Genomic DNA, 17,126 nt, shown 5'->3' with positions numbered 1-17,126 from the left:
TATTAATTGTATACAAAAAAAACCCGTAGTTATCAAATTCATTCTGACAAAATACTTTTAGTGCTGAAAATGGCTCAACGAGTCCAGTATCCCTTTAATCAGAATACTGCGTTTAGACTAATAGGGTCAAGAAGAACATATTTTTTGCATCAACCTTCCCATTCACACCACATTAAATTGATGACCTTTGCATAAAATCTTTCATGAATATACAGTGCATATACTGTCATGTATTGCACGATTAAAATGCAAAGGAAAAATATTACAATAATCAAAATACACGACATGTAGAGAATTTGATTCTTGCAAACAGTGTTATTTATTTACATGAAAAACTGTCAATTAGAGTATGGAGAAATAAAAGTAGGAAGAAAAAAAAAAAAAGAAAGAAAGAAAGACCAAAAAGTGGTCAAGTATTCCAAATAGATTTTCCTTCCAATATAGACGTGTTTTATTGAAAATACAAATAATAATAATAATAATTAGCATTTGGAATCAATGAATTACAAACAATGTCACTTTATCTTGTTTTGATGAATGTGCCCGTTATGTAAACACATTTGACTTCAAGTGGGACTTAAGACTTCAGTTTGGCACTGTTGTGCGTAAGGTTTGGGGCCATTCTGAGTGGGGAAACCGCCTTGCTTCAAATAACCCACACCAGGTCACTCTAATTAATGTGGTAGCCCTAAATATTACATTTCATATCCCTACGCTGGAATCCAATTTTTGCCAGATTCAAATTCATATCCCATTTACTTGGAGGATTCAGGGACAAGATGTTTGAGTGCGCCTCCCACCAGGTGGAGGCTTCCAGTGATAAGGACGTGGATCTCTTCAGCATCGCAAAGTGGAGCAGCTTTAGCGATCACGCTGGGTTTCAACGGCGTTACTTTTTTGGAAGGGTCCGCTAGCACTGGATCCCTACCCTGTGTGATCCACTGAAGGGCGCTGCGGATGCAGGGAAACACCAGCGTGTCCGCTTTCTCCTCAGGGACCAAAGACAAGCTGTCCGAAATGAGTAGTGGGGTGCCACCGGCGTTCCTGGCGCTGTTGTGCAGGCGCCAGCTTCTCTCGTTATCCAAGCAGCGAGTCAGCATGTGCTCCACTGACACGTTGAAGTTCTGTTGGTCTGTGAGGCAGAGAGAGAACAGATGATCTAACGACAGATAGCAAGTTGCTTACAATGTACAGTCTCGCTGATGGAAAGGTGGTGTAGGTTATCTAACTACATCAGAAAGCAGCCAACCAAATGAATGCTACCTGGGTTGCCTTAAATATGTGTCATGTGGCTTACATAAGATGATAATGTACAACTCCTTATCCTCATTACGTAACCACATTCAACTGTTGTGATATGACATTAAAAACCCTACAACGCCAAACGTGTCATATTAAATACAGGACATTTTAAGCCCTTTATTTCAGAGGTGTCCAAACTACGGCCCGGGGGCCATTTGCGGCCCGCTGTCCATTTTTCAGTGGCCCGCGACTTATGCTAAAAATGGCATTTGAATCAGTTCAAATAAAATAAATGTTTGGAGATGGTCAAAGTAAGAAGGGAGGGCATCGAAAAACAGATGCCATTAAAAGGTTATTTTAGTTCACTAAAACTAAATTCCAAAAAACAATATTGTTACCAAAATAAAATAAAAATGAAAATGCTTTTTAAAAAACTAACTGAAACTACATCTTATGTTTACAAAACTAACTATAATTATAGCAAACATCTCCTTTGTTTTAGTCTTTGTTAATTAATTTAATGTATGAGCCGTTGGGGCTGATTTTAAATGTGATTTTTAGTAGATTTATTTTGATATAAACCGGAATAATGACGTCTGAAAGTATCACACAGAAGTTACGTTATCGAGCAGCAGCCAATAGAAAAGCACCTTCAGATGATGCGCCCATGGTGTTTTTTTTTTTTTTTTTATAAATATTGCGCACAAGTAATACACATTTAAAATAAAAACAAAACAAAAATTAAACTACGGTAAACTAAAAAACTAAAACTAAGCATTTTTTAAAGAACGAAACTAATAAAAACTAACAGAACCACTCTAATAAATAAAAACTAAAATAAAAAATTACAAAACGATAATAACCCTACTGCCATATTAGAAATAAATTGGTTCATATACTGTAGCATTTTTCTAAGTACGCAAAAGCACAAATAAATCATTTGTACAATTTTTAGGACTAAACACAACTTCTCTCCATAACATTATGTGGCCCCTGCATCCTTCTGATTTTCTGTATGTGGCCCTCTAATGGAAAAAGTCCGGACACCCCTGCTTTATTTCACGAGTATATATTGCATTGCAAGGATAATCCATTAGAGGGCAGTATAACCCAGCTAATGGCTTTTCCAGCAACCTTGCAACATCGCCCCAATTGGGAGAGACTTAATAATAGTGGGAAATGTTCTGATTTTTGTACAGACTAATATGTTTGATATGTCTATTTATTATAATATTTTTGACAGAAATGTATGAATTTAAAGCATTGTGTATCATCCATCCATCCATTTTCTTGACCGCTTATTCCTCACAAGGGTCGCGGGGGCTGCTGGCGCCTATCTCAGCTGGCTCTGGGCAGTAGGCGGGGGATACCCTGGACTGGTTGCCAACCAATGCATTGTGTATCAAAATATGACAAATCAAAAGTCATATGTGGAAGTTGATATAAAAAAAAAAAAAAAAAAAAAACTTGTTCAAAGGGACCAATAAAAACTATTTACAAAGAATCAGAATTTTCTCTCATATATTTCATGGTTCAGGTTTTATAGGGTTAAATACTTCAGCTTTTAATTTCAACAGAAGAGGCTGGACATATATTTTCTAGGATGCTTTAATGTTAGGTTCTTTCTTCCTTTTAATAATAATAATAATAATAATTAAAATAAATAAATAAAAAAAAATAAAAGGTTGGTGACTCCTGGAACTGTTACAATGGTGAGATTCAAGATGAATTCAGTTCATGACCATGCCCATATCTCAAAAAAAAAAAAAAAAAAATATATATATATATATATATTTTTTTTTTTTTTTTAAAGGAGAGAGAAAAAAAAAATCTTACACCTCATTGAAATGAATGGAAATGCAATTAATCAGTCTCAGCTTCCCCATTTTTTAAGTATTACGGCACACCATAACATTGTACTTGATTTAAAAAAATAAAATAAAATCCAGTGATTACATAAATAGAATTAAAAAGGATACAAAAAAAATAGTAACACTATCAAGTGATTGCATTGCTCTTTCTGGCGTGTCTGCCTTATCCACATGGGAGCTCATCAGGACAAGACCAACTACAAAGACTACCATGTTCATTGAAATGTCAACTCTTTTCACCTCATAATTACAACACTAATATTAGACTTTTTAATAATATAATAAGGTTAAGGAATATATGACTAAGTATTGTTGCATTGTCTTCCTACATTTGTTGCTGCATGTCCGTGTTTAAGCCATTGCTTAAAGAGTTATAGCCAGGGGTGCACATAAGCGGTACGCATGAGCACTGGAAATTGAGTTACAGCTGTCATCACATTTTTGTGCACCAGAATAATGCAGCTCAGTCAATCAGCTTGACTGCAGTGGGGCCAGCCTCAATTTGAAGCCAAGTGAGCCGCCACGATTTCTGCTGAGTGCCAACTTCAAAACAAAAGCCAAGTAAGGCTGATGTCTATTGTTTCGCTTCCATTTTGATTAGTTGAATCTCGCAACGTGTAGCTTGGTCACCTATAACGTTGTGATTCAGCCATAATCTTTTTTTGTCGATTCCCAATAGTGCAAAAGCACCTTTTCAGTGGGACTGAAAGAACTCACCTGCATTACAAGAAGTGATGGTCTCAGTGATGTTAGGACAAAACACAGCAAAATCAAAATGGCATGGCTGAAACAACAGAAAAACAAAATGTGTAAATGAGGTTTTCCTATTAAAATTGGATCTACAGTAATACTTTCAAAATTTGGAGGAACCAAACTAGCAAACTTATTGTGTAATTGTATACGTATGGAATCAACCAGCTGAGAGTCAAAGAGATTCTGAGGGGAGTTATTGGAATATTACTGTATGCAGTGATGCCGTTCAGAGCTAACATACAAGTACACTAACTGATACTCTTCACTATAAAATTGTATTGCAGTTAATTGCCTTAACTGCGAGTAACATTTGACAACATTTGATTAGGAAGGAATTCAGGACTTCGCAATTTGCATTCCCATATGGGAGAGTGAAGTCACATATGCGCCATGCCACGTTTTCAAGCACATGAGAAATTCGCCTTTTCAAGCTCTAAACACAGTCACTGTTTTTAGATCAAGAAAATGTTGAAGTAGATTGCACAATGCACACACGTGCTGCTGACAAAGTGTTATCTAGCTTCAAAAACTTTACCAGTATGTTAAATTAAAAACAAAAAAATATGGGTCGCAGCACGTTCAAGCTTAAAGAGAAAGACCCTCATTAAATTTCATTTTATTATATTATAAACAATGTACATTCTAAATAATTTAAGCCATGACAATATAAAACGTTAAATATGTCAGGCCAAAACAGACTCTTTATAAAAGCATTTATGTTAAGTGAAGGCTAGAAAAAAAAATTAAATAAAAATAAATAAATAACCCTGTCTTAAGTGAAATTCATAAAGATGGATTTTGTCAATAAAAAGAATTATGCAAAGTCAAAATACGTTGGCTTTAAAAACACATTTTGCCACTTACTGTTGACTGAAAATGACATCACAGGTGCTCACAAAACAAGTAACGGCCAATCACGGTTCACCTGTTTTCTGAGTTTGGTTGGGTGATGTTAGCAAACTGAGCCATGATTGGCTGTTACCCGTTTCCCGAGCACAAGTGATGTTATCTTCAGTTGACAGCATGTGGCAAAATGCGATTTTAACTCTTTTACTGCCACACGTTATCTTCCTTGAAAATGTTCTATTTCATCAGATTTCATCATGTTGCATTGTAATTTCATACACCTGCAGCCCATTGAAAAGAGATACAATGCTGCCATCTGCTGGCCATAGTTAGTGAATGTTTTTGATTCCACAACCTATTGGCCAGGCAGTGGTGCCCGTAGACGTTGCACTGGCCCTTTTAAAAAAGTAGTTGACGTTATTTAACGTTTATGGCGGCATACATTGTGATTTTACTAATCGTTACTAAACGTTTTTGGCACTCAAAGAGTTAAGGGTACTAATTGTACATAAAAAATAATGAAGTTATCACATTAATTACAGACAAAATATCTTCTTACTGATGAAAATGGCTAAATGGGTCAAGAATCCCTTTAAAAATGCACTTCCAATTAAAGGGGATGTCAACCCAAAAATAATATTTTCAGTATGTTGTAATTAGCATTCTAATTAATAATGTGTATTATAATAATTGTAAGTGGCATACATATCTCAAATTAACATCTACTTATATCAGGAGTCGTTACAGGCTACTCACCACAAGAAGTTTAAGCATGGCTGCACAGTCTCTCTCCCCTGTGGCATTAAACAGTAAAATTCTTGCAACAGGTGCACTGCAACACACGTCAAGGTTTTGCATCATAAATACTCTCTGAACATGTGATGGGATAGTGGTGCTAAATATAAACAACAAAAAACACCAGAATTGATCAGGCTGACTAAACTTGAAGCTAGGCTCATCAAGGTGAGATAATTTCTTAACGTGTGTTTTTAGCTCATGGTAAAATATTAGTCAGGTTACTATTTGCCAAAAAAAACTTTTTAGCATTACTGTATTAATTATTGTTGCTTAACTTCATCCTCCATAAATATTGACTTCTGAGACGGATGCTCACCTTGTGTTGACTTCTTGCTGGGCTGCAGTCTCTTGGAACCAATTTACACAGGCCTGCATACTACGCCTGGTGTGAGCACCATCCAAGAAGTATGTGACTGCGCCATGTTTAATCGTTTGATTTCTTCCGGCCCACTCAGTGTCTGCTAGTGCTGATGTCACAAAAAGAAAACAGAAATGAGTGGATTCCGTCACATTTGTCTTGTGTTAATGTTGGAATATTTGGACCAGGAACATCATAAATGCCTCTTAACTTTTGTGGTTTGGAGTAGGGCTGAACGATTTCGAAAAACAATTGGTTTTCTTTTCCTCAATATTGTGATTGTTACGGAAGCGTATTGCATTCACTTGAAAAGAAAAAACAAAACAAAACAAAAAAACTTGTTTTTTTCTGACTAAGTTTTTGGGGGAGCTTTGTTTTTTTGAGTATTTTTTTCCTGTTTTACTAAATATTTTTTTCTGTCTTTTTCTATTCTTTTCTGTCCCCCCCCAAAAAACAGGGAAAAAATATTCAGAAAAACAGAAAAAAAAAATACTCATGTAAAAACAACGGGGTGGGCGGTGATATTAATGAGGAAAACAGGAAAAAAAATTAAATCCAAAAAACAGGAAAAAAAAAATATTCCAAAAAACAGAGCACCAACTTCTGTTTTTCAGAGTAATTTTTTTTGGACCTCTGAACTCCAAATGACTTGTTGCAGACCACTGACCTGTATATATGACTGGATAGCCGATAGCCCATACACGCTAGTGCAAGAAGTTGAAGTCACAGGGCGGCCATCTTGTTTCTCCCACCTCGCGAGCAGACTACTGTATAAAATATACGGTATACGTACAGATGAGACATACACAGCTCGTAGGTGGTTAGTATAAGGCCGGAGGCTGGGTGGGTGGGTGTTTTGTTCCGTTTTGGAGTTTTTTCCTTGCAAAAATAAAAATAAAAATAAAAACAAAAAATAGTGACCACCACGGCACAAAACCCCCACCCCACCTCCGGCCTTATACCAACTGCCTACAAGCTGTATATGTCTCATCTGTACGTATACCATATAGTTTATACAGTAGTCTGCTCGCAATGTGGGAGTAACAAGATGGCCGTCCTGTAACTTCAACAGCTTGCACTGGCGTGTATGGGCTATTGGCTATCCAGTCATATACAGGTCAGTGGTCTGCAACGGGTCATTTGGAGTTCAGAGGTCCCAAAAAAAAATACTCTGAAAAACAGAAGTTGGTGCTCAGTTTTTTGGAATTTTTTTTTCTTCTGTTTTTTGGAATATATATATATATATAAATATTCAGTAAAACAGAATATAAAAAATATTCAGCTTGTAACAGGCTTTCACTAACAAAACACAAATGAATCAAATACAGCCGTCTCTTATGGTTTTAAAATATATCAACGACATGTTGGTCAGCTCAACAGTGAGTTTAAACATTTTCAAAGCTGTACCTTTCTTCATGATGGGCGAGGGCTTGAAGTAAGTTGCTTCACGTATAACTGAGGTCTCAACACCAGTTGATAAAAACTTTTCATCTGTTTAAAAAAAAAAAAAAAAAAAAAACAGCTTTACAATTTATTAAACACATTTCTACTTGGTGTGTGAATTTCAAAAGTGATCAATCAAATTCCCAAGTAAGACTCCCACCCTTTACCTGGTTGACATCTCCTTTGCAACCAAGTGTGACTCAGCTGCAGGGCCAGTGAGGCATTGGACCGCTGGTGCTGTCCTGCCAAGCCCAATTTTAAAGGTCCACAGTTTGCCTGATAGTCCTCAAAGTCCGGACACACCCACAGAGGACACTACAACAAACAGGTCGGGCGGAGTCAGTCACACAAAATAAATTTCAAAGGAGACACATTGTGCATTATTTACACAATTTAAAACAGTTTCCAAGTGTCTAAATTAAAAGTTATAAAATGTTTTCCATCATATGCCCCCCATAAAAAAGGTACATTAAATGGATGGTTGATTACGTTGATCTCTTTGGCCCTGTCCCTCAGCACATCCATCGCCTCTTCTGGCTGTTTTACTGTGAAAGCAGGGACTCCTGGCTAAAAAGAAGAAAAAAAAAAATAAAAATAAAAATACAGAACATGTAAATGAGGAAGGGAAGAGGAGATGAAGCTAATATATTGCCGCATAGTGGCAACAAGATTGAGTAATAATGTAGATAAACAGATGTGATCAGAGTCACATCAAATGTATAGCCAGGAAGAGTAGGGACCTACATAACGACTCACTTCAGGAATTTTCTATGACGTTGCGATGTCCCTCATGGATGAACTCAAATACACGGCACATCTGGTTAAGTTTATTGTTAATATGTATAGATATGTCATTTTAATATAGCTGAATAAACTATTTGTTGTTTCTTTTTCCTGATTACCACATAATGGTGTCTTATTAAAACAACACTACAATATTTTTGTTTACCGCCGTTAATATTTACAGATCTATTTGCATGAGTTACATTAGCATAAGACTCCTAGCCGTTTCCATGCAGTACAAATTGTGTGACAATTGTTTGTTCCAAGAGATTAGGCACTCTTAGACTCAATATTTGGTATTCGTGAGATGTTCAAGTGGCTGTCTCATTATAGCAGATAAACTTTTTTCACAGGAGGCACCAAATCATTAAATTTTGTTAAGTTTATAAACAACATGACAGCCCCACCACAGCAGCTTTTCTGTGTCATATAAACAATTATAAGGAAGCCCTTCGTGGTTTACAATAATCTAGTCAGCACATTTCATTTTTCTTTGGTACCTAATGTGTTGTAACTTCAACATTTTGTCAACAAAGTGTACACGAGAAAGGCGTCAGCCCCCCTCACAGAAATAAATGTCTCGTATTGAGTAAGTGTGATCCCTCACAGGAGCGATTGCTTTGTATGACGGCGCAACTCTTGAGGGTAGGGTGGCAGAGGTAGCAGTTGTGTTTGTGTGTGGAAGGGAGCGGCTGTATTCAAAACAAGCGTAACACTATGGAGGACCAAAACTGCCAAATTTCAAACTAAATAAATGACTAAATAAATAAATAAATAAATGACTAAAAATGAAAATAAAAATGAATATAAAAATTATATATAATTTGAAAATTATATAAAAAAAATATATATATAAATGGAAATACATTTTTTATTTAGACTTTTAGTCATTTATTTATTTAGTCATTTATTATTTTGAATTTTGGCAGTTTTGGCCAATACTGACAAGTGGAAATGTTATACAAATGTGGGGGCGGTCCTAAGCTTGTGTTGTTTGGACTCTACCATTGCAAACTGCCTGTCATGGGTCGAGTGAGCAGCTCGTGAACAAGTGAACAAGGAAGTCTCGCCGGCTTGCAATGGAGAGAGCTCCAGCAATGGACGACGATCGTGTCCACTGTCACCTCAACTTGCGACTTGAGCTGTTAGACAAGTGGACAAGATAGTCGTCAATTGCTGGAGGTCACCATTGCAAACGGCGAGACTCTTGTTCGCCGAGCTGCTCACTCGACCAACGACAGACAGTTTGCAACGGCGGAGTCCAACCCAAGATACGCTTAGGACCGCCCCCTCATTTGAATAACATTTCAACTTGGTAGTACGACCCAAAACTGCCAAAATTCAAAGTAAATGACTAAATAAATAAATACATAAATAGTTAGATAAATAAATGACTAAAAAAAATGACTAAATAAATAAATGAATGACTAAATAAATAAATGACAAAAAGTGAATAAATACGGATTTATTTTCATTTATATTAATTTTTTTGGATATAATTTTCGCCTTATATTTTTTTAACGGCTCTGCGCCTCTCACCGTGGGAAACTCCAGAGTGGAAGAGAGTCTAACCCCTCTCGAGAGGACTGCTACCATAAAAACGCAGGTGGAAACCCTGCAGTATCATACAGTATTTGCTTGTGTGATCCCAACACTGACCTTAAAGATGCCCCCTTTTTGCCAAGAAATCTTCTCTATTGTGTCTCCAAGAATCTGCGTGTGATCTATTCCCAGAGAAGAGATGCCACACACCCACGGCCTCCTATGGAGGTGGACAGTCAAGTTAAAAAAAATAAAATAAAATAAAATAAAAAAAAAAAAAAGGTAAATATTACAAAACAGTAACTGCAATGTCCAACACTGTCGCTCCAAAGACGACCCATCCAATGTGTCTTTTTTTTTTTTTTTACATCATTTATTCATAGAGCATTTCATTATTACAGGGGAAAACGTTTATTTTACCTTATAATGTTGGTGCAGTCATACGCGCCACCAATCCCAACTTCAATCACAGCCAAATCCACCTGAATAAAGGACCGAGATTAAAAATCCCTGTAGATCCGACTGACGGGATTTCATCAAAATACGATTCATGCTTCCCGTCTTGAACAATGTAGTTTGATAATTAGAGGGACAAGCTTTTTACTACGGTGATGGGGAGATAGAGTATGTGTCAATCAGAATTCAGATCAAATCCCAGGTCCAAACAATGCAATGTGAATGCTTACCTTCTCCTGAAGGAAGACATGGAAGGCCAAGATGGTGAGGAAGCGGAAGTATGCAGGCATTGTCCCATTGTAGGCATCCTAAAAGTTAGAAGGAGATGAAATAACTTCAACAAGAATGACTCTGTGGTATCAGTTACATTTGTTATAATTGGGCTTTGAAGATTTAAGCTTTATGCCGTCCCCGACACTGGAGGAATGCAGAGTAAAGTAGCTCTAATTACGACATTTTAATGCAACCTGTGAGTTGAAAATCTAAGTTTTTATTTCAGATACATGTGCAAAATGTAAAATCCTTAAAAATAAAAAATAAAAAAAAACAGTTCCTGTTCAAATGCTTTGGGACCTACATAGATAAACATCCAATTTTAAAATGTATTATTTACAGTGACCATAAACGAGCATCCTTTTTTCCCCCTTTTCAAAGCTACTCCCCAGCCACAACACATGCAACTTGGCATCACATTTGCAAGTGGTGTATTTAAAAAGAAAGCGTCAGATAGCAAGAGTTAGCACTTTACCGCACCAAATTGAGTTCCATCAGGAAAGAATTTCCAGTCACTTAATTCAAGTAATGTGACCCAACTGCACGCGTCACGTGCGGCTCATGCTCATCACTATGTCAAGGGCGACATTTTGTACTACACAATTCAGAACACGATTTCAATAGCCTCAATAAAGCAATATGTTTTCTAATAATTCAGTAACAACATTTTGAAGGGGAATTAAATACTGCAATGTGCATGACTTGCTTCACTTCCCACCTTTGTTTCATCCAGCCGTCCATAAACCTGCCAGAAATATTTCGTAAACAGGTCTTTTCCAATCGGCTGTCCGTTGATTCGAATCCTCTCTCTTACTTGGACCAAATGTGGGGAACTACAAAAAAAAAAAAAAGAAAACAAACAAAAGAAAACTGAAAAGAACTAGAAGGCTTTCGAAATGTAAACATACTCCAATACAAATAATGAACAACGAATCAATATTGTTATTTGTAGTGTGTATGCCAATTCACAGAGATTTTCTCAAGGCACTTTACATATAAAGACACGTGATGTAAGCAAGCAAGCATTATGCTACGGAGGGCCAAAATTGGCAAAATTTGAAATAAATAAATGACCACATAAATAAATAAATAAAAGTGAAAAGAAAAATTAATATAAAAAAATATATACAATTCGAAAAATTATGTCTAAAAAAATAAATGTAAATGAAAATAAATCAGTTTTTATTTTCACTTTTAGTCATTTATTTATTTAGACATTCATTTATTTATTTATTTATTTAGACATACATTTATTTAGTCATTTATGTATTTATTTCGTCATTTATTTATTTAGTCATATATTTAGTCATTTATATAAAACTGCCAAAATTCAAAATAAATATATGACTAACTATATGACTAAATAAATAACGAAATACATGTCTAAATAAATCGATAAATAAATGACTAAAATAAATGACTAAATAAATAAAGGGAATAAATAATTAATTTTATAATTATTTAATTATATTATTTAATATAAAATATTTATATTTATTTTTTTAGATATAATTTTCAAATTATATTTTTTTAATATTCATTTTTATTTTCACTTTTAGACATTTATTTATTTAGTTAGTTATTTATTTCGAAATTTGGCAGTTTTGGTCCTCCATATTATGCTTATAGAGACAAGGAAAAACCCTGAAGGAAGAACAATCAAACAGGACCAAGACGCCGTGTCGACTGTCGAGCAGCTCTCTCATCGAAAAACAGCATTAAAATATTCAACCAGTGAATATGTGAAACTCTTTTCCGATGGATTGTGCAAATATTTTTGGGTAAGTTGAGATACATATCTATATTTTATTTACCTGTCGTGGTATAGTAAAAAAATAACAATACAGATAGAATTGTAGACATTTCTATTTTTTTTCCCTAACATATAGCGTATCTGAAAGTAGTGGTTATCTTTCTATATCTTCCATCCACCACCAATGAAACAGAAAACTAATGAAGCAAAGTGAGAGGAAAATGTGAACCACAGAAGCAGACAGCAAAGAAAAAGAAGCACAGTACAATGACTCAGTGGAGGAAGGAAGGAAGGAAGGAAGGAAGGAAGGAAGGAAGGAGAGAAGAAAAAAAAGACAAACTCATAGCGGAAAGCAGCCACATAATTGATATTATTTCCATCTACAAAACATCCATAAGACAGAAATTTCAGTGCATTTTAAATTTTAATACACTAGCTAGAAACCTAGTTAGGAAAAGAAAGTAGGAAAAAAGCCAAAACATCTAAAACCTTCTATTTGACTCAACGTGATTGCAATCACTGCCAGATTAGACATTTGAAGTAAACTATGTGGGGGCTTGTATGTAAACAAAATAACTTTTCGTACAATATCTTTTTCAATTTTAAGACTTGATTTGATTGTGACCACTTTACCTGTAAAATCCTGTTCGGAAGCCATAACCTCTCAAAATCTGCTCAGTAAATGCACACGTTGACCCCTGAAACACAAAAATCAAAACATTATGTAATATTTTTGTCACTCCCTTCTTAATCACTCAACTTGATTTTTATAGCACTTTAACAGCAGCAGCGGCTGTAACAAAGTGCTGTAAATAAAACATAAGACATAAATCAGGATAAATACAATACATTTTCTAATTAAAGTATGCAAGAGTGACCTTTACATTTGTGCTTAGGATACAAAAAGGTGCAGAAATGCATTCCCTCTTGTCGCGCAAGATATATGAATACTGAATAGGGCTGCTTGATTATGGAAAACATAATGATCATGATTATTTTTGGCAATAATTGAAATCACAATTATTCAAACTATTTTTTTCAACTTCAAGTTGGAGTACAACTTGTGCACTCTGCAGTAGGACGATCATTTATTTTTGGGTACAAAACAGGAAAATGTTTACACATTTAAAAATTTTAAGACCAATTTAAAAAAATAGAAACACTAATTATGCAAGTTCCTTTTAGACCAAACTGAATTTATTATAATGTACATTTATGTTGGCAAAAACTTGAAGTAGAAGTGCAGCATGTGCACTGTGCAGTAGGACGATCATTTATTGTTTGGTACTAAAAAAGAAAATGCTTAACTCTTTGAGCGCCAAAAACGTTTTATAACGATTAGTAAAATCACGATGTATGCCGCTGATAGAATAATTGTTGACTTAAGAAGAATTAACTAACAAGAGTGATTTGCAGAAGATGATTTGATTGATCTAACTATATTGTTTTTATCATACATTTGCTAAGTTTTCATAATCATTGATACCACATACAGTGTTTGCAGCTGGGGGAAAGGGTTTTGCCAGGCTGGCAAAACTGCTCTCGAAGATCTTTCGCGTGGAGACCAAAATACAATATGCATCCGTTGGCAAGGTATTAAGGTGTCTTACTCTCCTTTTTGTGTCTGTGTGAATTATAAAAGTGTCAGTATTGATTAACCTGACAGCCGCCATAAACATTAAATGACGTCAACTACGGTACGTCTTTTTGTGTGTGTTTTTGTTTTAAATCAATGAGCAGTGCAACATGTAAGTGCACCTTACATGTTGCGCATATATATATATATATATATATATATATATATATATATATATATATATATATATATATATATATATATATATATAGACATGAAATTCTTTGAAAGACTATAATTATGCAAGTTCCTTTTGAATTTAACAAAATGTATTAATTATTTTAAAATTTAAAAACGGTGCAAATGTATAAATTTAAACAACTCAAGGTATTAGTATTAATCTTTTCTTTATGATTATGCTAATTTTGTAAAGGTGGATTGTAGATTGAATTTCAATTACATGCACAGCCTTATGTGTGAAGCTGATAGTAGATGAGAAAGAGGAATAAGTCTGACATTTCCAGTATGAGGAGATCTGGATCATAGATGTGGATAGCTACGGCATTGAAATCGTAATCTCACAATCACAGCCCGCATGACGAGCTAGTTTGAAACGTTAACAACTGTACTTTTCCAACAGTCGATCTGCTAGCAAGTGGCACACATACAAAAAGACTGGTTGGATTCTTCTCACATCTACACCGGTGTCAGCTCACCTTGCCCTTTGTTCCTGTCACGTGAATGATGTTGAGGTGGTCTAGTTCCTTCACCTTTGAAAACCACACACACAAGATAACCAATGATGTAATACTTTGTAAGTCCTGAAGCGATCACATCAAACAATAGCTTTCTTTGTAATGATTAGTCATAGAATGTGACCTACGGACTATTTGAGTTTAAAACTGTACTGCACACTCACAGTGAGGCCAGCACGTTCCAGGAAGCCTCTCATGGCTTGAAGTTGCAGCTCAGGGTTGCTCCGCTCCCGCCGTACTTGCTCCAGAGCACCGGCGTTGGTCTGTAACGTGTTGAGGGTACAAATGGCATCCTGAAACAAAAGCAGTAAAGCATTTATAACATAATACGATGGAATTCATTGTGCTTCGGTCATGCTGATATAATACAATTGTACATGATTGGAGTATTGATTTACAGATAAATTCAGCACTTATTGCTCATTGGTGAGGCAACACCTTTATCAATGAATGAAGGCCTTTTTTTTTTTTTTTTTTTTTACACAACTACTATTTGGTTAAATAACTGATTAAGCAATCGACAAAGTTGGCAATTTCACAAATGTGACATAACTGCATTGAGGTAACAATTAAACCCTAACAATTCTCCCAAACACGCTGAGAAACATCAATACCTGAAAAATGGGGTTAAAAAAAAAAAAAAAAAAACTGTGTGCATGTTAAAGTAGCAGTTGTTTGAAGGTTTACAATTACCATAACATCCGAACTATTTTACCTAAGATGCATTTGTAGTAAGGCATGTAAGATGTAAGCGAGATAAATTAATATTAAAACCATGTTTAGACTATTAGACCACAAAAAACACATTGTGAAGAACATTTTTGACTCGACTTCCACTTCAATGCATGTTCCTCCTTGCATCACTTTTACACTCGTAAAATGCCGGAGTTGATACTGAAACTTCTCCTACTCTATACGTCTTTTTTTAAATGCTATCCGTACCTCTACTTGAGTAATGAACGTCAATAATTTTGACACCTCTGATCATTGTTTCATGAAACATGAACAAGTTAATGTTTATTCATAACAATAAGGTTCAATTTATTGCCTAAGTTTGTTTAGATAGATAGATAGATAGATAGATAGATAGATAGATAGATAGATAGATAAAAAGCTATGTGAGACGTCAGCAGCATTTGACGTTTACTCCAAGTTGAAGTGATGAAAACAAAGTGTCTACCGTCTGTCATCACGAGTACTAAACAACACAAAAATAAAGTTAACGCCTGCTTTTATTATTCAACTCATAAACGGGATAAGCACGTGTTGCATTCACGGTCTGCTTACACTTTGACGTTTAGCTAAGTCACAATCATTCCATGTGGCATTTCAGTGGAGCCAAAAAAAAAAATCCGTCCAGTGTCCACGCTTCGGATGACACAGGCGCACTAGATTCATACAGAATTAATATGATATTCCGATGACAAGGCGTCAAATGATGCCTATTCGGAGTGTACTCCTGTCAGCCATGCTAACGGGTAACGGGAAAACTTTGATGCGGCTCTAAAGTAGCGATTAAAACTTGACAAACTAGCTAGCCAGGGCGAGCTAGCAAGCGGCGTGCCGCGGAAGGTTCGTACGGACAGCGCTCACCTGGTACTCCATTCCCGGAATATGAGGAGCAGTCTTCGTGCTGTAGCGTTGGACTGGAAAGCCCGCCAACCTGCACGACCAGACCCGCCGTCTGAGCCTGGCCGTTAACACACACGGCTTCCACACTCGCGACATGCAGACCATTATTGGACGCTAAGCTGTCAAGGGAAGTCGGCACCATATATGGTGTGGGGGCGTGACGAGTTTGGTGACGTCGCGGAAGTAAGTCTTCATTCATTTTCTGGCTGTGCAATAAATTATGGAACTTGATTTTTGATCAGTCATATATGTTTTGCAATAAAGACAAAAAAAATAGATATTTTAAAAAAGGTTCAAATTAGAAATCAATAAATAAATGCGTAAAAACAGGAACAAGATCTTTAAAAAAAATCATTTACCCTTGAGTGACTACTCCCTTGATTTATTGCATCATAAACATTACATTCATATTCATAATATAGCTCATTTATAGTTAAATACAATCCTGGTCACAAAATTCGTTTTTCTAAATGAAAATTAACATTAAAAATATTTTTAAGAGTGGAAGCAACTCGTTTTTGGATTTCCAACAGAGGCACACAGATTTTCAAAATGACACATCGTGACTGACAACCACCAATACCATAAAACCACACAATACATTTGTCTTGTAATGAATTAAATATATATTGTCACTTTTATTTAAAATGACAGACCATTTTTAAAACATTTAGAACGTGGCCTTTGGCATCGCAATGTATGTTACCTCCACCATAAACTGCCCACAACTGGCTAAAAACTAGGGCTGTCAAAGTTAAAGCGTTAAGTCATTAATTAAAATTATCACGTTAATCATGTATTAACGCAAATTAATCACATTATTAATTTTGACCGCAGATGTTCCTTTAGTTGCGTTGCTATATTTGGTGTATGAAGAGTGCACCTGAGCGCAGAAATTCTTAAACATATTTGATACTCGGTGCCAATGGCACAGTACCACCCACACTCATGAAATGCCCCTCACACACGAGGCGACGATGTTGAAAGGTGGAGAATTACCAAGCACGGATGGTGACTGAGCGCCGATGGCGCTTCGTGCGTGCCA

General features: G+C 35.7%; 1 protein-coding gene across 1 annotated transcript; it reads right to left on the bottom strand.

The window, feature by feature from the left end:
- Nucleotides 1-295: 295 nt before the first annotated feature.
- On the bottom strand, nucleotides 296-16,219 carry fpgs (folylpolyglutamate synthase). The gene is made up of 15 exons (XM_077497667.1): nucleotides 16,043-16,219; nucleotides 14,614-14,742; nucleotides 14,411-14,464; nucleotides 12,752-12,816; nucleotides 11,084-11,198; nucleotides 10,323-10,400; nucleotides 10,057-10,118; nucleotides 9,754-9,856; nucleotides 7,801-7,878; nucleotides 7,479-7,626; nucleotides 7,276-7,359; nucleotides 5,827-5,977; nucleotides 5,469-5,544; nucleotides 3,831-3,897; nucleotides 296-1,132 (listed from the first exon to the last, which is right to left on the bottom strand). The coding sequence occupies exons 1-15, from the start codon at nucleotides 16,184-16,186 to the stop codon at nucleotides 756-758; spliced, it is 1,731 nt and encodes a 576-aa protein (XP_077353793.1). The 5' UTR covers nucleotides 16,187-16,219; the 3' UTR covers nucleotides 296-755.
- Between the last annotated feature and the right edge of the window lie 907 nt (nucleotides 16,220-17,126).

This window comes from Festucalex cinctus, chromosome 15 (assembly GCF_051991245.1).
Source record: "Festucalex cinctus isolate MCC-2025b chromosome 15, RoL_Fcin_1.0, whole genome shotgun sequence".
Lineage (NCBI taxonomy): Eukaryota > Metazoa > Chordata > Actinopteri > Syngnathiformes > Syngnathidae > Festucalex > Festucalex cinctus.
This window is presented reverse-complemented; position numbering and strand designations above follow the sequence as displayed.

Excerpts from the sequence above, each read along its gene's own strand:
- fpgs (XM_077497667.1), bottom strand. The coding sequence starts at position 16,186 with ATGGTCTGCATGTCGCGAGTGTGGAAGCCGTGTGTGTTAACGGCCAGG. Across the intron at positions 14,465-14,613 it reads TGGAACGTGCTGGCCTCACT|GTGAAGGAACTAGACCACCT; the intron begins GTGAGTGTGCAG and ends TGGTTTTCAAAG. Across the intron at positions 3,898-5,468 it reads CCATGCTTAAACTTCTTGTG|CCATGCCATTTTGATTTTGC; the intron begins GTGAGTAGCCTG and ends CTGTTGTTTCAG.